The 23205-nt window shown below is 40.5% G+C and overlaps 1 protein-coding gene and 1 long non-coding RNA gene across 8 annotated transcripts in view; one reads left to right on the forward strand and one right to left on the reverse strand.

The window, feature by feature from the left end:
• Positions 1-23205, forward strand: part of Rgl (Ral guanine nucleotide dissociation stimulator-like) — a 173179-nt gene that overhangs the window by 142044 nt on the left and 7930 nt on the right. For all 7 annotated transcript variants that reach the window (XM_053785719.2, XM_070091301.1, XM_070091302.1 and 4 more), the window contains 9 exons: positions 666-770; positions 2196-2464; positions 4422-4603; positions 4926-5071; positions 6342-6554; positions 9777-9887; positions 10023-10187; positions 12026-12166; positions 20821-21005. In XM_053785719.2, the coding sequence (XP_053641694.1) occupies positions 666-770; positions 2196-2464; positions 4422-4603; positions 4926-5071; positions 6342-6554; positions 9777-9887; positions 10023-10187; positions 12026-12166; positions 20821-21005 (1517 nt within the window). The remainder of the gene's footprint in view (positions 1-665; positions 771-2195; positions 2465-4421; positions 4604-4925; positions 5072-6341; positions 6555-9776; positions 9888-10022; positions 10188-12025; positions 12167-20820; positions 21006-23205) is intronic.
• LOC128695200 (uncharacterized) overlaps positions 11050-23205 on the reverse strand; it is a 33492-nt gene continuing 21336 nt past the window's right edge. The window contains exons 3-4 of the long non-coding RNA XR_011392794.1: positions 20815-20971; positions 11050-12543 (exon numbers count right to left, since the gene is read on the reverse strand). This is a non-coding gene — a long non-coding RNA (uncharacterized lncRNA). The remainder of the gene's footprint in view (positions 12544-20814; positions 20972-23205) is intronic.

The following is a 23205-nucleotide window of genomic DNA, read 5'->3' on the forward strand; positions in this document are numbered from 1 at the left end:
ATTGTGTAAATAATGCTTTTTATTTGACACGTAAAAAACTAAAAAGGAAGCAGTCATTCGCAATTTTATATATGAAACATTTACCTTGTAAAATGGATATTAGCTCTTTGTAATTTGACTTTTGTAAATCTCAACATTCACATACACACTGAGTTTGCTTTAGGAATTTACATATTCATGTTAATTACCCAGCTCGGTGGAGCGCATCGGAATAAGTAAACCAAGAGGTGTATGTCTTTGTGTACTGTTCTATCTAGTGAGAGTTTACTTAAAACCTTATTTTAACATTAAAGTATTCTTGGCTGGTGAACAGGAGATATGCAGCCTTAGTGACTTTTCGAGTTGTCAGAAGGCTTTAAGCCCCATTAACCAACCTGGTGGAGCATTCATCTTTACCAGTTCAGGTTCATTCCCGGACTGGGCATGACATTGTTGTGCCCCTAGCAGTAACCAGGTTGTTAGTACACTGATTTGGACTGCACCTTGGGGATTGGTAGTGTACATTAGAAGGACCTGTCTAGCATGGGCCAGTACTATAGTGCTCCTCGTGTTCTTTTCTTTTGTTCTTATTGGATAGGGCTGAGTCTTGAAATAGTCAAAGTTTACTTTAGACGAAATTGTACCGTGTAAAAAATTAACTTTACATTACCATTGTTTATTTACAGGCGCCGACGTGGCGACTATGGGGTGAGGAAAAATGTGAAGGCGCTATCTACACTGTCTACCTGAAGAAGGTTCGATACCACCATCCCTCCAGGAGTATCACACAGGTAACTTAAAACAACACAGGCCTTCCGAAAATAGTTATGTATTAAACTTGCAATGCAAATTTTAGCAACACTATTCAAATCTTATTTAAAAAAAAAAGTGGGATAATGCGAGTTGATTAAATGGTGTATTTTGGGATATTGATCTCTGAGATAACTAGAGAATGCCCTTTCTGTTTGGCTTTAAACTTTGAAACTGAAGTATATTAATGAAAAGTTTAATTGGTTATAGACTGACTAGGTGCTAATTTTATATTTGTTAAAGAAATTGAGATACAAACCATACCACAGGTCGGGTTTGAGCCCGCGGTCAGAGAGCCTCAAAACTCCAGACCGTCGCATTAGCCACTGGGCAATCGTGTCATTACGATTTCGTGAGTCAAATTGAGATACAGTTTTTATGACATTACTTGTGAATGCCTTTTCTGATTGGCTTGAAGTCTTCGATGCTGATACTTAATTGCATTAGAAACGTAATCTACATTCTATTATTCCTTTTGTTTGCATTGAGGTAGATGGGGTTGAGCTTAAGGGATATGGGAATATGTACCTTTTTCAGATAATGCAGTGACTGAAATATATCTAGTTTACATAACTTCAGTAAACTTTTCTATGGTGATGGAGAATAAGCAAAACCTCACGTGATCCCCTTGAGCTTTGACAAACTACAGAATCAGAGCAATAGCTAGATAAGTAAACAGAACCTAGCATTTAATATAGTTATGCAGAGAATGATTGCAATGTCCTTCATTGGCTCCAAGGAACCCCAGTAATTGGTTTATATTTTTGTTGCAAATTGTAATTGTATATGTAACGAAGGAGAGTGGAGACAATTAGCTTGTAGAATTAAGTGTAGAATGATATCAAGCAGGGAATATTACAGGTGATGGATAGCATTTGGTAGATGCATAAATAACCCACAAATAGGAGAGATATAGAGCAAGACATTAATTCAGTATTTATACAATGTGATAAATGCATGCACAAATACGTATACATGTACTGTACATGTATACATACACGCTTAAAGTTTTGCTCGAAATGCTCTGCAATGCTAAGGGCTTTCTGAATGCACACCTAAATATCACCCATTTCTGTACAAACATTGTATCATGCTGAAATAAAGAATTTGAATTTAAATATTGTGAAGGTTAGAAATTTTTACCCACATAATTCTCACTGTAACAGTGCAGGGTGCAGACATTTTCATATTGTGCATTTGAGATATCACTGTAGTAATACTGCAGTGAGAGGTTATACAATTATATTTTATTCCATAGTAAGCATTACAACCGCAAAACAATTAAAATGTTAGTTTGTGAAGTTAGAAAAGATGGTAGTGAAAGGGGTTGTAAGTTAATTGCAATGAATATTTGTATACCGACAGTTTATATATATAAATAATATAATGAAAGTTTATTATGACAGGAATCTGATGATGATGAAATCTCTCACTTGGAGTGGGAAACTGTGCGTGTGCGGTTCCTGAAAGCTGGTACTCTTGAGAAATTAATAGAATCTTTGGCCTCAGATTCTGGAGAATTGGAATCCACCTTTGTTAATGTGTTCCTTGCTACATACCGCACCTTCTCCTCAACTAGACAAGTCTTGAACCTCATCCTTGATCGCTACCTAGCCCTAACTTCAAGTAGTAATAAAATTAATGTTCCGTCACATCTTCGAGAGGACCATAAAAAGTAAGTTAAAAATGTTTTAAAGTTTTCTTGTTCACTAATCACTGTCTTTGGTATCTTTCAATAATTTTAACTACATTAGGAGCAAAATTGTGACACTGGGTGATGTGTATGATGCATAGTCAGACTGATTAGGCACTGATCTGTTATCTGCTAATGATTCCAAGGATTGTGGTTCCCACATCCCAATCTCAGACCAGGCCTCTTAAATTATAAGAACTGTTATAAAATACAGAGGGGAATGTATGAGAATATAGTTATACCAACGCTCTTTATGTGGGTGCGAGCATGGGTGGTGAATGTTGCAACAAGGAGAAGGCTGAAGGCAGTGGAGATGTACCGATAGGCCGGATTTGAGTCCTGGAGATGGGAAGTACAGTGTCTGCACTCTGAAGGAGGGGTGTTAATGTTGCAGTTTTATAACTGCAGTGTAAGCACGTCTCTGGCAAGACAGTGACGGAGTGAATGATGGTGAAAGTTTTTCTTTTTTCGGGCCACCCTACCTTGGTGTGAAACAGCCGACATGTTAATAAAAAAAAAAAAAATGCATACTACTGAACATTAGAAAGTTTTGCAAGATTTATCTATCATCTTGCAAGTATTGAAACAAAGAAAAGACTGGCAGTCTTGCCCAAGGGCTAAACATTTAGCAGGCATCTGTCTGTTTCATGTTGGGTATGATCATTATAGATTATAATTATCCAATGGAGAGAGCAGCTGCTCATGGTCAGGGAAGCATAGATAATCCATGGGCTCTTGACAATATGATAAAAGAATTTTGAGTTTATACAGTACATATATATAGTCAGACTGTGTAATTCACATGCTTCATAATCCATGTGATTCATTTAACTTTTTTTTTTTACTGAAGGCCATTTCAGTTTTCATTTAATTTTGTTCTTGGTACCTGTTGTATTTTTTGCATGGCACGTGATATCTTAATTTAAAAATAATCGTGTGATTACGTTGAAAAGTGCTTATGCTTTCTTATGTCAATATTAAGCATATGAGAGCACTATTTAAAGATATAGCCCAAGAAAAAAAAACATTAAATTTTCTGTTATCCATGGTTCGGATTCACATTACCTTCATGAACCTAACCCCCTTAAGATTTTGGAGCATGGCTTTATATCATGCTGAATATACAGCACTGTATAAAGTAATGACCATGGCATATTGTGAGGTGAATGCCTAACATGCAGTGGGGTAAGTGGTAACTGAGCATTGGTGTGCAAATTGTATTGAACATTGAAATAAGTTATTTGTGAAAGGATTTAGATAAAATTAATCTGAACAAGAAATATGGATGTAGTATAATCCAAATTCATTACATAATTTTTAAATTTACCACATTTTCTTATTGTTAATTATTTCAGAATATTTTATTATATTTGTTTAAAATATAACCCTTGTTTAAAATTTTTTAGTATATCTTTTCATCTTGATATCAAAGTTAAACAATCTGAAAAAAGCCAAATAATGTCGTTTAACTTCCAATAAGGCTAACTACATTAAGTTTAAAGATCTCAAATTTTGTACTTTTTGTTTTATTACCTTCACAAAAAGAATCTCTACCATTTCATAAGAAAAAATAACAATTTTTTTTTTTTAAATTCTTGGACACTGGGGCACCACTTCAGATTTGGGCCTTGGACCCTGAAGGGGTTAAGATCCCCAAACAAACTTAGTTTTGAACCTCTTCAGTAAATTTTTTTATATGGAATATAAAATGTACATTTAAAAAAAATATTGTATATTTTTGCAAGAGGTTATGATGACCTAAATTTTTAAAGGTATTATTCCTTGGTTCACCTTATCTGGATAGGAAGTGGCCAATGCAGTAAAAGAAAATTATTTCCTGACCAAAATTATTTAGCATCATTGTAATCTGTACTGTGTTTCAGTGCCAAGTACACCAGAGACAAGTTTGATATATATTTGCACTTTTCTTATTTTGTAGGGCTCTGAGATTAACACTTCAGGTATGGCTAGATGCTTATCCCGAGGACTTCAGAGATCCTCCATCCTTTGCCTGTCTTCAGCAGCTATGGGAATTCACCAAGACTTATCTCCCAGATACAGATTTAAACATAAAGGTTGGCTACAAGTTGGAGAAAATGAGGAGAGAGGAAGACCTAAAGAGTTAGTATTAGTATTGATTCATGTATCATTCCAGTCTTGTATACAGTACAACAGTGTAAATACAGTTTATTAAAAAAAAATACCACGGTGAAAATAGGAAATAAAAGCTGTGCACTTTCATGTGCTTACACACCTATCTTCAGAAGATGTGTATGTGTAAACACATGAAAGCACTTGAGTTTTATTTCCTATTTTCAATGTGGTATTCTTTTATATTTGCAATCGTGCATTTTGTGATTTCTTCCATAAATTTTATTATATCCAGTGTTTTCCATCTTCAGTACTGTACCATATGCAGCTGACATTTTCCAAAAATTTACAGGTTCACCAATGCTAGAAAGGATTTTGTCTTGTGAGGAAATGCGTATACACTGCTCTTCACCAATGAGCAATGGAAACCATCAGCCTTACGAGTTTCTTGATATACCAGAATCTACCTTTGCTCAGCAGCTAACTCGAATGGACACAGTAAGTGTAATGGTTGCTGCTAACTTAAAAGTACTATGTATTTCTTTAAACATAAATACAGTAGATCATTGATACTTTGTTTCATCAGAGGTAAGCATTAAACCTGTATTGGCCATATAGTGCCTGGGAAATGCGAGGCATTCAGGTTCAGTCCAAGAATGAGAAGGATAATTTCAGTTCCTTGAATTGAGAACCCTTTGCCAGCATTAAGGCACCTTCCTAGAGGGATTATTGATAATCCAGTGCCTTTGGGAGGGTGTGCCAAATGTTAAGTAACAGCAGATAACCACATTGGTTTTTATAGTCCTTCATTGTACTTTCTTTCAACACACTGGCCATATCCCACCGAGGCAGGGTGGCCCAAAAGGAAAAACGAAAGTTTCCCCTTTTACATTTAGTAATATATACAGGAGAAGAGGTTACTAGCCCCTTGCTCCCGGCATTAGTCGCCTCCTACAACACGCATGGCTTACGGAGGAAGAATTCTGTTCCACTTCCCCATGGAGATAAGAGGAAATAAACAAGAATAATAACTAGAAAGAAAATAGAAGAAAACCCAGAGGGGTGTGTACATATATGCTTGTATATGTATGTGTAGTGTGACCTAAGTGTAAGTAGAAGTAGCGAGACATACCTGAAATCTTGCATGTTCATGAGACAGAAAAAAGGACACCAGCAATCCTACCATCATGTAAAACAATTACAGGCTTTCGTTTTACACTCGCTTGGCAGGACGGTAGTACCTCCCTGGGCGGTTGCTGTCTACCAACCTACTACCTGTGTTCTTAGTTGTACATTTGTGCATTTATCTGTTCAGGTGCTTTTCATTAGCAAGACAAGAGTACAGTGGACCCCCGCATAACGATCACCTCCGAATGCGACCAATTATGTAAGTGTATTCATGTAAGTGCGTTTGTATGTGTATGTTTGGGGGTCTGAAATGGATTAATCTACTTCACAATATTCCTTATGGGAACAAATTCGGTCAGTACTGGCACCTGAACATACTTCTGGAGTGAAAAAATATCGTTAACCGGGGGTCCACTGTATAATGTTGGATGGTGAGTAACTAATAGCCAGATAATGAATGATCTGTATTAGAAAAGTATTAACCTAAATATTATCCATAATACGTATTTGGTTTGGATAAACAGCATTTTACTTGCTTGTATTAAACAATAATAAAATATAGACTGGCAGTCTCTTTATTCCTCATTTATTATAAAAATTTTCATAAATTTACCCATTAATTAACATTATAACTTTTCAGGTTCTCTTTAAGGGAGTAATAGCTCATCAGTGCTTAGGCTCTGTTTGGTCACGGAGAGATCGTGGTCGTGGAGATACAGCAGCAACTGTAACAGCTACAGTTGATCAGTTTAATGCTGTAAGCTTCCGTGTCCAGTCTACCATCCTTGTGGACACAGAGCTTAAGCCTTCTCAACGTGCGAGGCTTATTGTCAAGTGGATCGATATTGCTCAGGTATAATCACACAGTAGAAATAGTGAACCAAACACTGTACAGTCTGACTCACGAAATCATAATGACACAATTGCAAACAAACCGTACCACAGGTGGGATTAGAACCTGCGATCAGAGTCTCAAAACTTCAGACTGTCATGTTAGCCACTGGGCCAGCTAACTTCACCAAGATTCATCCAACTAGGAAAGTTAACATAGGCACCACTGTGACCACAAATGCAAGTTTTTACAGACAAATCTCCTGCAAGCATGGATGAATCTTATTGAAGCTAGCTGGTCCAGTGGCTAACACGATGGTCTAAGAGTTTCGAGAGACTGATCGCGAGTTCTAATCCCACCCATGGTATGGTTTGTTTACTGTACAGTCTCCCTACTTACAAACAGGTTCGCTTCTGAGCGGTCGTTCGTAAGTCCAACATATGTGCTTATACATTATTGTACAGTAGTCTAGTATATGTATGTATGAACATCGAGTAACCTAAAAGTGTACATAGTTTAAACATATACAGTGGACCCTTGGGTAATGCCACTAATCCATTCCAGAGAGCTCGCCTTTAACCGATTTGGACGTTAACCGAATTAATTTTGCCCGTAAGAAATAATGGCAATCCAATTAATCCATTCCAGACACCCAAAAGTATTAAACAAAATAATTTTTTTTACATGAAATATACATTTCTCTACACAGAAAACAATGAGACATGCACAATAAACAATACTGTAATGACACTTACCTTTATTGTGGACTTATTGAGTGATGAGATGGGAGGAGGGGAGAGGATGTAGGTGTATTATTGTTTGGAAGGGAAATCCCCTTCCATAAAGACTTCAGGTAACAAGTCCTTTTCTGGGGTTACTTCCCTTCTTGGTTTTTAATGCCATTAGGACCAGCTTGAGAGCCAATGGACCCCTGTCGCACAAAATATCTGTCCAGAGCGCTCCGTTTTTGGTGTCTCTTTAAGATTTCCCTAAAATGGAACACGAGCGTCATTGTACACATTGCCAATACGGCTTGCAACAGCTGAATCAGGATAATTTTCATTCATAAAGGTTTGCACTTCAACCCACTTTGCAGAAATGTCCTTAATCTTTGACAAAGGCAACTTCCTCACTCTCTCTTCCTTCACCTCTGAAGCACATTCCTGAGCTGTGATCTGTTGCTGTTGCACCTGAAGCTCTTGCAGCTCTGTAGTGGTTAGCTCTTCATCGTCGTCCTCCACCAACTCTTCCACATCCTCGCCACTAACCTCCAACCCCATGGACTTCCCCAATGCCACAGTTGAGTCCTCAACTGACATAGGCCCTTCAGGGTTAGCCCCAAACCCTTCAAAATCCCTCTTGTACACATTCTGGCCACAATTTTCTCCAAGCAGAGTTCAAAGTCCTGCAAGTCACTCCCTCCCAAGCCTTGCCTATAAGGTTTATGCAACCGAGGATACTGAAGTGATCTTTCCAAAACTCTCTTAGGGTCAATTCAGTGTCTGAGGTCACTTCAAAGCACTTTTGAAACATTGCTTTGGTGTACAGTTTTTTGAAGTTTGAAATGACCTGCTGGTCCATAGGCTGGAGAAGAGGAGTGGTATTAGGAGGCAAAAACTTCACTTTGCTGAAGCTCTTGCAAGTCGTGAAGATGAGCAGGAGCACTGTCCATTACCAGGAGGCACCTGAGGTCCAATTTATTTTCCAGGAGGTATTTTTGCACAGTGGGGCCAAACACGTCATAGAACCAGTCAAGGAAAATGTCCCTAGTGACCCATGCCTTACTGTTTGCTCTCCCCATCTCACACAATTTAGTCTTGACGACATTGTTTTTCTTGATCACACGGGGAGTTTCAGAGTGATATACTAGTAAAGGCTTCACTTTGCAACCCCCACTAGCATTTCTACAAAACATGAGAGTTAGCCTGTCTTCATAGGCTTGTGTCCTGGGAGTGCCTTTTCCTCCTGAGTAATGTAGGTCCTCTTTGGCATTTTCTTTCAAAACAGGCCTGTTCTGTCACAGTTGAACACTTGTTGGGGTTTTAATTTTTCAGCCTCTATGTACCTTTTAAAGTCCTGCACAGATTTTTCAGATGCTTTTTTGTCAGAACTGGCAGCCTCACCATGCCTTATCACACTGTGTATGCCACTAAGTCTTAAATCTCTCAAACCAGCCTTTGCTGGCCTTAAACTCATCAGTATGAGCACTATTTGGAGGAATTTTCTTAATGAGATCCGCATGCAACTGCCTTGCCTTTTCACATATTATTGACTGAGAAACACTATCTCCTGATACATGTAATTGTTTCTCGTTGATCCACACCAACAGTCTCTCCACATCTTCAAGTATTTGCGATCTCTGTTTTGTAAGCATACTTGCATCTTTTGCAACAACAGCTTCCTTGATTGCCTTTTTGTTGGCCAAGATAGTAGTGATGGTTGAATGGGGTTTGTTGTATAACCTGGCCAACTCGGAGACACACACTCCACTTTCGTACTTTGCGATTATCTCCTTTAATTCGATAGTATTTCTCACTCTTTTTACCACAGGGTTTTCACTAAAGCTTTCTTCGGGCCCATGGTGGCTTATTTAGCAGTTACAAGCACTAAGAACGCTGGAATAATACGAAATGTATCGGATGTATGCCTGGAATCGTCCAGACTGGCTTGTAAACAATGGCACACTAGCTGAAGGCGGGCAGCTGAGGCGCTCAGGCCAGATGGGCAGGTGGACGTGTTCAGGACGAATGCCCTTAACCGAATTCTTGGGCGTCAGCCGATCCAATATTTTGACACAAAAATGTGCCACTATCAGATTTTGGCATTAGCCGATGCCGCCATTACCCGAGGGTCCACTGTACATGAACACAGGAAAAATACATTATGATGTCCACTTTTGTTTCCATTGTGATGGCCTGGTGCTTCTTAGCACTACCACCTGCATCACCACTGCTTTTGTGCTTAACACCAGACATAATCAGGGTATAATAATCACAAATAACACTGAATGTGTGGAGAACACAATCACACATATGGACGATGCTGCTAGAATAACCTACTATGAATTTTTACATCTTGGTGCTTCCCGCATATTGTTCCTATTATTGAAAGTTCGCAGCACAAATGCTGTTATTTAGGGGAGTCTCTGTTTAGAGTTTGATGTTTTATTATGCCTTGCCTAAATTAGTCTTAATTTTATACTTGTATTTAAATTCATCTTAATACTGTTGTGTCTTTTGACAGGAGCTGAGAATGCACAAGAATTTTTCCTCTCTAAAAGCAATTATCTCTGGACTCCAGTCAAATCCAATATATAGACTTAAAAAAACTTGGGGTGCTGTCATAAAAGATAAGGTATGAATTAAATTTTCTTATAGTAGTAAGAGTTCATAGGTTAAGAAATTTCATAATGATAGCTAAAATATAATTCTTGAGATTATTTTGCAAACCATATAATGTTTACACACTTTCATGATCTTGTATATTTAGGCAGAATTGTATGAAGAATTAGCAAGAATATTCAGTGAAGAAAACAACCAGTTAAATCAGCGTGAGTTGCTCATGAAAGAAGGAACAGCAAAGCATGCACAAACTGCCCATGCAAATGACAGACATCTTCCTAAAGCTCTTGAGAAGTTGGCTATAAACCCTTTGGTAAGTTTGTATTCCAGTAAATGGTTTATTCATAGAGAACAAAAAGGCACAATTGTGTGACTGTATTAATTTATTCATTAAAGTATTTCATTAGACTTACTGAATTCTTCTTCTTCTTTCAACACACCGGCCGTATCCCACCGAGGCGGGGTGGCCCAAAAGGAAAAACGAAAGTTTCTCCTTTTACATTTAGTAATATATACAGGAGAAGAGGTTACTAGCCCCTTGCTCCCGGCATTTTAGTCGCCTCTTACAACACGCATGGCTTACGGAGGAAGAATTCTGTTCCACTTCCCCATGGAGATAAGAGGAAATAAACAAGAATAAGAACTAGAAAGAAAATAGAAGAAAACCCAGAGGGGTGTTTATATATGTGCTTGTACATGTATGTGTAGTGGGACCTAAGTGTAAGTAGAAGTAGCAAGACGTACCTGAAAACTTGCATGTTCATGAGACAGAAAAAAGGACACCAGCAATCCTACCATCATGTAAAACAATTACAGGCTTTCGTTTTACACTCACTTGGCAGGACGGTAGTACCTCCCTGGGCGGTTGCTGTCTACCAACCTACTACCTAGGACTTACTGAATTACACTCCTCAAATTGCTGTTCCTCTAATTAGAGTTGAGTAAAAGAGAGGAGAGACCAAAAAAATAAAAAAGGATCATATAAAACTATACTATTGATAAAGTAAATTTGTTAAGTCAAGAAATAGGAAATATAGTACAGTGCTTGATTTTTTTTTGTCTCCCACTGAGGCAGGGTGACCCAAAAAGAAAGAAAATCCCCAAAAAGAAAATACTTTCATCATCATTCAACACTTTTATCTCACTCATACATAATCACTGTTTTTGCAGAGGAGCCCAGAACACAACAGTTTAGAAGCATACACGTATAAAGATACACAACATATCCCTCCAAACTGCCACTATCCCAAACCCCTCCTTTTAAAGTGCGGACATTGTACTCCCATTTCCAGTACTGAAGTCCAGCTATATAAAAATAACCAGTTTCCCTGAATCCCTTCACTAAATATTACCCTGCTCACACTCCAACAGCTCATCAGGTCCCAAATACCATTCGTCTCCATTCACTCCTATCTAACACGCTCACACATGCTTGCTGGAAGTCCAAGCCCCTCGCCCACAAAACCTCCTTTACCCCCTCCTTCCAATCTTTTCAAGGATGACCCCTACCCTGCCTTCCTTCCCCTACAGATTTATATGCTCTCCATGTCATTCTACTGTGATCCATTCTCTGAATGACCAAACCACCTCAAGAACCCCTCTTCAGCCCTCTGACTAATACTTTAATTAACTCCACACCTCCTAATTTCCACACTCCGAATTCTCTGCTTAATATTTACACCACACATTGCCCTTAGACAGGACATCTCCACTGCCTCCTTGCTGCAGCATGTGCAACCCAAGCTTCACACCCATTTAAGAGTGTTGGTTCCACTATACTTTCATACATTCCCTTCTTTGCCCCCATAGATAATGTTTTTTGTCTCCACATATACCTCAATGCAGCACTCACCTTTTTTCCTTCATCAATTCTATGGTTAACCTCATTCTTCATACATCCATCTGCTGGCACGTCAACTCCCATATATCTGAAAACATTCACTTCTTCCATACTCCTCCTCCCCAATTTGATATTCAGTTTTTCTATATCTAAATCATTTGATACCCTCATCACCTCACTTGATATGGTATATATAGTATTCGGTACAGAAGAGGTAGTGTTCTAAAGGTAAATACAGTAGTGTAAATATATTTGCAGTGTATTCCAATTCATCAGTAATTTTTAATTTAAACCTCATTTCTGATTTTCAGGCTACTAGTTATGGAACCATTCCTTATCTTGGCACATTCCTGACTGATCTCACCATGATTGATACAGCTATTCCTGACACAGTTGCAAATGGCCTGATCAACTTTGACAAAAAGCGGAAGGAGTTTGAGGTTCTGGCACAGGTATATGTTAAATAAATGTTTTGTTAACCCAAATGGCTTATATATGACTTTTGGCAGACCTCGTTACATAAATATGCATATCATTTACATGAATTAACAGCTGCTTTGTGTACTGCTCTACATTTTTAGTTACCAGTAAGCTCTATCTCTAAAATTTCATGAAACATTCAGCCTTATCAGGTTAACCAAGTTTACTATTATAATATGGATAAACTACTAGTATTAATAATATAATTCTGATAAGTACTTTTTTTGTCATCAGCCATCTCCCACCAATGTAGGGTAAAAAAAAAAAATCTTTCACTGAGTCGTCTTGCCGGAAGTGTGACCCTCTGACTGCAGCAGTCCCACCATTCCTTCTGAGTGGTTGATTGCAACTGGAGGAAAACACTTCTTAGTCTTCATCTTCATAAATATTACCTTGCTCACACTCCAGCAGCACATCCATGAAAAACCACCTGTCTCACTGTCTTGCATGTTCACACAAGCCTGCTGAAAGTCATTATCCTAAAAACTCCTTTACCTTCCTCCCTCAGCTATTCCTGGAATGATTTTTCCCTGCCTACCTTCCATCCTAGATTTGTACTAATACTGTAATGTAATGAGATTACCCTTTTCTGCTATGGTTATTATGGATCTTTTCAAGGGTACCTGGCTGCCAGTGGATGAGTTTTGATTCAAGGAATTGGAGCTCCTTTCCTTGATCAAACATGATTACTTCTCATCCTCCAGGCACTGTATGACCCCTAAAGGTGTCATCATTTCCCATGAATGTAATAATATGGATATGACTACTTCTACTAATCCCTATTATTACTGCATTTACTCTGCATACTGTGAGTTTTATAGTTAAGGCTACAATCTGTGAATGCTTTGATTACAAATAATAATAGTATATCTGTACCATAATTGCTAGTACACTAATATTGCCATTGTTACTGATGCCCTTTGATTTATTAATTTCTTGTAGACTCCCTTAACTACATGTTTACTCTTAATTCTTATTACTGTACAATTCTTCAGATTTCTTCTTTATAATTATTAAATCCCATTAAAATATCACATTACTGTACTTAAACTCAGGTGTTTGTTTTCTTCTTAAACTATCTCAAAAATCTGTCATTGCCCACAACTCCTGACCATATTATACTTTGTTGAACATTAAACACTGCCTCCAGCAGGTGTGTCTAATCATGATATAAATTCTATAATGGCATTTGGAAATATTGGTTAGTCCAACTTGATTTTTGGAGATGGAATTACAGAATTACAGTGTGGTAGGTGGGGATACAGTTCAGTGGGTCATGTCATTTGGTTGCAGTGATGTGCATTGATAGTCGTCCTGCCTTGATGAAAAATGACCCGTGTATAAAGATGAACTTTAAAAATTTATACGGTAGTACCTTGGTATACGTCCTAATCTGTTCCAGGACCTTGGACTTGTACCAAACAGGATATATACCAAACGAATTTTCCCATAAGAAATATAGGGAAAATGATTAATCCATTCCCATGAAAAAAATACTATTGTTATTAGCATGTTATACATTAATGGGGTTGTATAAAATAATTTAAACACTGCTTAGTACTAAAATACATAAATACAAAAGAATTAGATGAAATAAATGCAAATTTAACCTCACTTTACTTTGCTTACAAGGGTCGAGTGCCTACTAGGATAGTGCTGAGAAGGGAGGAAAAGGAATTGATATTGTTTGGAAGGAGAGTCCCCTTTTCTCTTCTGTCTCTTTTTCCTATTTGGACCTGGTTGAAGCTCGCCATGTTTGACTTTTACTAAAAATCGCTGAATGGTAGCAGCAGGCATAATGACACAAGTGAGCAGTTGTGGCTTTGTCTAGAGAGGTAAACAAGGGTAACGCGTGGTGTCATGACTCATTTTGACCCGTATGAGTTCTAGCACGCAAGTCGTATTCCAAACAAAGGTCGTATACCAAGCAAAAATTTTCGAGTCCAAACAGGACGTATACCAAGTTGGACTTATTCCAAAGCGGACGTATACCGAGGTACCACTGTACGTATTAGTATATACACGTACAGTATTATTATTATAATAAAAAAGAAGCGCTAAGCCACAAGGGCTATACAGCGCTGCAGGGTAGGGAAGGAAGCGAGGGTATTGGGCGGCAGAAGGGAGGAGGGATGATCAGTAGGTTACAGAAAACAGCGGGGCAGGGGATAGTATGGGGGTAGAGGGTAGCAAGAGATTGAGGTAGAAAGGGCAGAAGGTATCAGAATTTGTGAAGTAAGTCAGTTGTTGTCAAAAAGTCAATGAGAGAGTCCAGATGAAAGGTGGGTCCATCAGCAAGAAGGGAAGGTAAAGAGAGAGCAGCGGAGCGAAGACGACGATGGAGGTAAATTCTGCGTGCTCGTTGATAAAGTGGGCAGTCCAACAGAATGTGACTGACTGACAATGGAGCCTGGCAATTCTAGCAGAGAGGAGCAGGGCACCTCTCCATGAGATATCCATGAGTAAGACGAGTATGGCCAATGCAAAGACGGGAGAGAGTAGTCTCCCAACCTCGACACTGGTGATAAGAAGACGGCCAGTAACCTATACTCGGTTTAATAGATTGAAGTTTGTTACCGAGCATAGTAGACCAACGTTGTTGCCAACGGGTGTGAAGGTGGGAAGATATTGCAGCAAAATAGTCCGTAAATGGAATACCTCTATATGAAACTGGTAGGTCATGTACTGCTGACCGCGCAGCAGTGTCTGCCTGTTCATTGCCCTGTACGTCAACATGACCAGGGACCCAACAAAAAACAATATCTTTATGCTTGGTAAAGATGCGGTTTAGCCAAAGTTGGATACGGAGGACTAAGGGGTGAGGTGTATCAAATTTCTGTATAGCCTGTAAAGCACTAAGGGAGTCTGAGACAACCACAAATAATGACACAGGCATAGATGCAATACGGATAAGTGCTGCAAGGATGGCATACAATTCAGCAGTAAAAATACTAGCCGAAGATAGTAAATGCCCTCGTACGACGCTGTCCGGAAACACTGCTGCGAATCCTAAGCCGTCAGAAGACTTAGAGCCATCTGTGTACACAGCAATGGCATGAGAATGAGAGTGGAAGTGGTCAAGAAAAAGAGAGCGGGAAGAGACCATAGACAGTTGGGCTTTCAAGCAAGGGAGGGAGAAAGAACAGACTCGAACAGCTGAAACTTCCCAGGGGGGTAGGGGAAAGTGAGATGCTACATGAACATATAAAGGTGGTAACTGAAGGGAAGACAAGAGCGAATGAAGGCGAAGAGAGAAGGGACAGAGTAAACAGGGGCGGCGAACAAATAAAGAATGTCTACTAATATCAGTGACCATTCTATAAATGGAAGGATTGCGGAGATCATGAGAGCGTACATAGTAGCGAAGGCAATGGGCATCATGGCGATCGGATAAGGATGGAACGTTCGCTTCTGCATAGAGGCTCTCAACAGGGGAAGAGCTAAAAGCACCAAGGCATAAACGTAATCCTTGGTGATGAATGGGGTTAAGGCTAGAGAGAGTAGCAGGAGATGCCGCTGAATAGATCTGGTCACCATAATCAAGTTTCGATAAAATGAGGGTGGAATGTAGGCGAAGGAGGGTTCGACGATCAGCTCCCCATGAAAGATGAGCAAGGGTTTCAAGAAGGTTCAGCCGGCTGTGACAAGTTGCCTTCAGAGAGGTAATGTGAGGTTTCCAGGATAACCTACGGTCAAAGAGGAGGCCCAGAAACTTGACTGTATCACGTTCAGGGATATGGGAGCCATAAAGGTACAAAGGATGATCGGAGATGACAGAGCGTCTAGTGAAAGTAATTTGGTGGGTTTTAGTGCTGAAAAATTTAAACCCATGTGTGATGGCCCAATTGGAAACACTGTCGACCGCATGCTGGAGAGAAACTGTAATGAGGTGACAGTCAGTGCCTGCACAGGCAATAGCGAAGTCATCAACATAGAGTGATGACCAAATATTTGATGGAAGACTAGCGGCCAAATCATTAATAGCAAGGAGAAAAAGTGTTGTGCTCAGAACACATCCCTGGGGGACAACTTCAGCTTGGATAAAGTCCAGGGAGAGCACATTATTAACCCGAACACGGAAATGTCTATCAGTTAAAAAGTTCTTAAGGAAGGATGGTAGATTGCCTCGGAGGCCTAAGGAGTGGGCTTGGGCCAAAATATTATACCTCCAAGTTGTGTCATATGCCTTCTCAAGGTCAAAAAATATGGCAATAACTGAGTGGTTATTCGCAAAGGCATTACGAACATGCGTATCCAAGCGTAGTAAGGGGTCTATGGTAGAACATCCCTTACGAAAGCCATATTGACGAGTGGAGAGACTGTTGTGTGTCTCTAAATACCACACTAAACGTCTATTTACCAGGCGTTCCATCACTTTGCAAACTGCACTGGTAAGAGCAATGGGACGATAGTGGGAGGCTTCATGTCCCATAGTGTCTGGTTTGTGGAAAGGGAGAACAATGGCAGATTTCCACAGCTGTGGAAGAACTCCTTGTGACCAAATAAGATTGAAAAGGTGTAATAGGACTGCAAGGGCTGACTGATGTAAATGTTGTAGCATACGAATATGAATGTCGTCGGGCCCAGCTGCCGATGATCGGCAAGCTGAGTGTGTTGCCTCTAGTTCTTGAAGTGTAAAAGGCACATTATACTGTTCTTCTCGGAGAGAAGAAAAGTCCAAGGGTGCTAACTCTCTGGCAGACTTCGAGGAAAGAAACGAGGGGCATAGATGGAGCCCCTGAGAAATACGGACCAGATGACTGCCAATTTCATTGTCAACATCTAGTGGGTTTGCTATATCAACACCGGCAACCCGCAGAACAGGAGCCAGGTCAGGAGAATATTTACCACTCAGTTTTTGTACTTTTTTCCAGACTGCACTCATAGAGGAAGCAGAGGTGATGGTGGAGACATAATCTCGCCAGCAAGTGCGTTTAGCGACATGGATGACACGGCAAGCGATCGCACGCTTCTGCTTAAAATCAAGAAGTCTCTCCGTGGTTCTGTTGTACCGGTACCTGCCCCATGCAGAGCGTTTCAAACGTACTGCACGAGCACAAGCAGGAGACCACCAAGGCACGCATTTCTGAGAATGCCTGCCTGAAGTTTGGGGTATAGAATGAGAATCTGCGGTTAAAACGGAGGACGAGAAGAGGTGTAAAAGCTCATCAATGGAGGACGAAGAAGGAACCTCACTAAAAACCGTTAGTTGTGAGTAAAGGTTCCAATTTACCTGATCAAATTGCCAGCGTGGGATACGAAGAGATGGTGAATATGAAGGGGAAGTAAGAATGATTGGGAAATGATCGCTGTCATGTAAATCCGGGAGAACAGACCAGGTGAAGTCTAATGCGGTAGAGGAAGAGCAGACTGAGAGATCCATGCAAGAGAGGGTGTGAGTCCGAGGATCAAAATGGGTGTGAGTACCTGCATTTAAAACATGGAGGGGATGGGTGGCAAGAAAAGCCTCTAACTGAATGCCACGGGAATCACAGTGAGATCCCCCCCAGAGGAAATGATGGGCATTAAAATCGCCAAGTAACAGAATCGGTGGTGGTAATGACAAAACAAGAAAGGCAATATCCGGAATAGATAGTGCCCAAGGAGGAGATATAAAGAACAGAGCGTATACCACCTATGCAAGTGGATACGGGCTGCTGTGTAATGCAGCGAAGTACGAACAAATAGCTGATGGTACAGAATATCAGTGCATAGAAGAAGGGCACTTTCATTAAAGGTCCCATCAGGAAAAGGACCTGAAGAATACAATAAATTATAGCCTGAGATGGGAGAGATAACAGCAGAGTGTAATTTTGGTTCCTGTAAGCAAACACCAACAGGGGAAAACAGGGAGAGTAACATCTGAAGCTCACCCCGATTACCCCTGAGGCCGTGTATATTCCACTGTAAATAGGCCATGATTGCCAATGATAAAGATACTTGAAATCCGCAGGTAAGGGTTCCTACAGACTACAGGGGTTAGAAAAGTCCACATGCGGAGGCAGCGGAAAACGTTCAAGCAGCGAAGGAACGGTGCGCTGTGAAGAAAGGAGTTTCGCAGATGGAGGAGAGGAGAGAGAAGGAACAGAGGGTGGATCAGTGTCCATTGATGGTTTGGTCTCTGCAATATATTCAGAGATTGCTTCAAGTGTTTCGGAATTCAGAGACGTCGTATGGGAGACAATATTGGAGATGGTAGGGGGAGGATGAGTAAAGATTGGAACTGTAATGGACTGTACCAAGGTAGCGGGGGGCGAGAGGGTGGAGGGAACTGGAGAAGAAGCGTGGAAGGGGACAGAAGAGGCAGAAACCCGGGAGGTGGCAGAAGAGGAAGAAACTTGGGAGGGAACAGGGGAGGTAGGTATAGTACGAGGAGGAGAGTGAACCTCTACACTTGTAACAGAGCCCGTGAGAGGGGAAGAACCCGGTACAGAGACAGGAAAGGTAAAATGAGGAGGTGGAAGAAGGGAAGGAGGGGTTAAAGGACCTTTTTTTGACTTCTGAGAAGTAGAGGGACGATTGGGAGGAGGTGTCATATGAGGTCTCGCCGATACTGAGGCGTTAAGTAGGGACGTCTGAGCCTAGGACAGCAAAAGAATTAGATACAGGAGTGACTATGGGAGAGGTAACCACAGAGGAGGCTGCAGAAGATGGGACCCCAGAAGTGGGGGGACGTTTTGAAACACGGGAATAAGAAACACGAGGTAGTCTCCCTTGGAGGCGGAGATGAGAAACTGCCATGGCATAAGGGGGACCTTCTGCCTCTTTGAGGTAACGGATTTCCCGCTCATTTAAGTAGACTTGGCAACGGCGAGAGTACGAAGGGTGAGCCTCATGACAATTAAGGCAAGAGGGAGGTCGATTGCAAGATGTATTAGAATGGTCATCGGCACCACAGACTGGGCATTTGGCTATGGATCTGCAATATTTCGCTGGATGGCCAAATTGCCAGCAATTTCTACACTGTTGCGGTGTAGGGATCACCTTTCGAACGTTTAACCGATGTCCTGCTACATAAACTGAGGATGGGAGTTCACGGCTGTCAAAAGTTAAACGAGCCACATTGCTAGGGTATCGTCTCCGCCTGCGGGCAGGAAGAACATAAGTGTCTACCTTGAGGATTGGGAGATCTTGGAGTTCCAGCTGTTCAAGAATGTCATTGCCACATGTCTGGAAATTTTGCTGAACTATGGTATGGGGCAGAATGACGGTACGACTACAAGAATTGAGGGAATGTTTTTCAATAGTGACAGGAACAGTATCTATATGGGAAAGAAGAGAAAGATCATGAGCTTGGGTAGCATTCTGTACAGTGATGATGCACGTACCGCTCTTAAGAGCATGAAAAGAAATATCTTTACCAACATGGCGAAGGAGTGCCTTGCCAATACTGTGGTCAGAAAGATAGGCGGTAGAGGAAGTCGGTTGTAAAGTGAAGAATTTAGTCTATTGTGCAGTCCGAAACTGAGCGTGGAGAGGGAGTGCAGGATGTGTCGATCTTTTCAGAGAAGGAAAAGGTGGAGAAGTATCATCAGCAGGTAATTGTCGTTGGCGTTTAGGCATGGGACCAGAGTTGGTCCGACGTGGAACAGGCCGGCGATTCGAAAATTGCTGCACTGTAGAGGGAGAGGCCGGAAGCATAGTCAAAGGAGAGCGGAGGTCAGATAAATCAAAGGAGTCAGTCGAGACCTCAGTACCTGAACCGGGTGAGGAAACATCACCGGCAAGAGGTACAGAGGCATGAGTGTCCGAAGAGTGGTCCAAAGACGAGGCGGGGTCAGAATGGGGTGTGGTATCAAGAAGGGGCCCGGGGGTAGCAGGTTCATGGACTAGGGCTGCCATGGTTAGGTTACTTCTTTCTTTTTGTTTTTAAGAAAAAAAAAATAAAAATAAAAAAAAAAGAATAAAAAAAAAGGGGGGACCAGGGAGGGATAGTTCCTAGGAGGAATGAAAGGGCCAGAAATCTCCCTCCGCGCCCAAGAGGACCTCGGCACCGCAAGTAGCGTAGATGCAGCATGGAACCTGTGCCATACCCTACCCATCATGCCAGTAAACCAGCAGTCCGGGATAGCAACCTCACATCTGCCGAGCTACCTCAGTGGACAAAAGAGAGGGCGGCCGGATATCCGCCACAAAGCATACCTCCTTCGGCCACCACCCCCGGAATCCGAAAGGTGGCTTCCAGAGATACACCCGTCGCCCGAAAGACACCCCAAACCACTCTCCGGGATACTGGAGAGGGATCGGGACATCCCCAGGCGATCCAGATTCCACGGCAAACTACACCACCGCCAAGAACCTCAACGGAATGGGATGGACCCCGGTACCCTTTCCCCTACCTAGGAACTAGTGCGCCTGTGGGAAAAATCCCAAAGGCCAAAAGGGAGGGGTGGGGAGGGGGAGGAGGAAAGGGAAAAGGGGAGGATGGGATAGGGAAGGGGGGATTGGGGGGTAATTAGGTTCGGTCTGAGGAAGGAGACTGACAGGTCTAATTCCTCAGACCAAGAGCCTCTTCACCACGCCAAGGAGCCCCCCTTGAAGAGGTACACGTATAGTAGAAAACATATGCCACACAAGAATGATTTTATCTATGTGCTTAGTTTTGAAATGTTTTCTCTACCTTCAGATCCGACTGCTCCAAGGTGCAGCTAATGCTTATCAAATGGAGAGAGATGAAATGTTTGAAAGATGGTGGGACTCTGTACTTGTATTAGATGATAAAGAGGCATGGAGACTCTCTTGTCAGATTGAACCCCAAGGATCTTCAGCTCCATCATCTACCAGAGAGGGTCGGATAAGAAAAAGAGCACAGTAAGTACCTGAAAATAATTGTTACTATTTAACTACACTTTTTAAATATAGTCATTACTCCTTATCATTCATTTTGGCTTGTTTACCTAATTGGAATATCCCATCATTTATAATTTTAATTTCCATATTAAAACACATTCGGGATATTGGTAATAACTAGATATGCTACACAACATTTTCTGTTTTTCCTGCACACACCTTTATCTTACTCCCCTAGTAAAACTTTTTAAAGGAAGGGACAGCACTGTCTGACCCTTAAGGTTTAGTGCTTAGTTATAATTATTGTAATAATAATAAGGGAAGGGAAGGAGGCACCTTAATTGTAGTGAAAGGCTCTTGTGGTAATACTTTACAATGGTACAATATAGTGACACTGTATACGTAAGGTTGTTTATGAAGATGTTTTTCTGTCTCACAAACATGCAAGGTTTCAGGTATGTCTTGCTGCTACTACTTACACTTAGGTCACACTACACATACATGTACAAGCATATATATACACACACCCCGCTGGGTTTTCTTCTATTTTCTTACTAGTTCTTGTTCTTTATTTCCTCTTACCTCCATAGGGAAGTGGAACAGAATTCTTCCTCCGTAAGCCATGTGTATTGTAAGAGGCGACTAAAATGCCAGGAGCAAGGGGCTAGTAACCCCTTCTCCTGTATATATTACTAAATGTAAAAGGGGAAACTTTCGTTTTTCCTTTTGAGCCACCCCACCTTGGTGGGATACAGCCGGTGTGTTAAAAGAAAAAAAAAAGAAGTTTTGTTAACAGAACTTTTGTCAATTCACACAAAGAATAACACATGGGTTTATATTGGGGGGGGGGGGGGAGTCTTGTGGTAAAAGAATGTTGTTGCATGTGAGTAATCAGTTGAGCAGATAATGTTAGGTGATTGCAGTGTCAGCCCCAGTTCTTTGTTCTAAGGAGTTGAAGATATCTTTCCCTTCTTTGGATTACACCAGATTACTTCCTATTCCTATGTGTTATATGACCTCCCCATAAGTGTAGCTCTTAGCTGTGAGCATAATAACTCGCTAACAGAAGCACTTCACAGCATACAACATGCCATACAAGTATTCAATACATTTGCAACACTTGGCACATATTCCACTTTCCACCCAATTATGTAAACGTAACGAATGACTTTTTCTTCTTTTAGCACTGCTCACATGCTTCACATGTCAATTTTCCTTACTAAGTCAATTATGCTCTGCAATCATACTTTTATTATTTTAATAATTTCATTAGTTACAATTCTGCAATAACTGTCTGGAATAGAACAGCATTCTCAGAAGAAACTTCCATTTCTGATTTATAGGGTCCAATAAACTTTTACCTTGGTGATTCTGTAAGCAACATAAGGAAATATGTGAAAGGCTAAATGGGCTTTACAAAAAGAGTAAGCCTAAACAGGATCAAATAAAATGCAGTCCTCCTCTTTTAGAAATTATCACTTTGAAATACTTAAGATTAAAAAAAAAAAAATCCTGTATAATTCTTATACATTTGTAGTGATCAGTTATATGAATATTTAAAAAGAGCAAGTACAGTACATTACATACATAATTCTACCCCTGAAGTTTTACAAAAACACATGAAATTGAAAATTATCATTATTTCCAGTAAATACAGTATACAATTGTTACAAGAATAGGTGATTAGTTATATGTAGATTTAATGGCAGCCTTAAAATTATCTTAAATCCACAGACTGTTTTGTTGCAGTAGATAATTAGAACACTGTTATACATTTCATTACTTTTTTATATAATACACATTTGCCATAGTAAATACTGAAATGGAATGTAATATTAATTATAACATTATAGAAAAGTATTGGTGACAGTTGGCAAGTATGAATTTTATTTATTTTTTTTTTTTTAACAAGTCAGCTGTCTCCCACCACAGCAGGGTGACCCAAAAAGAAAATACTTTCATCATCATTCAACACTTTCACCTCACTCACACATAATCACTGTTTTTGCAGAGGAGCCCAGAATACCACAGTTTAGAAGTATATATGTATAAAGATACACAACATATCCCTCCAAAATGCCAATATCCCAAACCCCTCCTTTAAAGTGCAGGCATTGTACTTCTCATTTCCAGGACTCGAGTCCGGCTAGATAAAATAACCGGTTTCCCTGAATCCCTTCACTAAATATTACCCTGCTCACACTCCAACAGCTTCTCAGGT

The sequence above is a fragment of the Cherax quadricarinatus genome, chromosome 35 (assembly GCF_038502225.1).
Source record: "Cherax quadricarinatus isolate ZL_2023a chromosome 35, ASM3850222v1, whole genome shotgun sequence".
NCBI lineage: Eukaryota > Metazoa > Arthropoda > Malacostraca > Decapoda > Parastacidae > Cherax > Cherax quadricarinatus.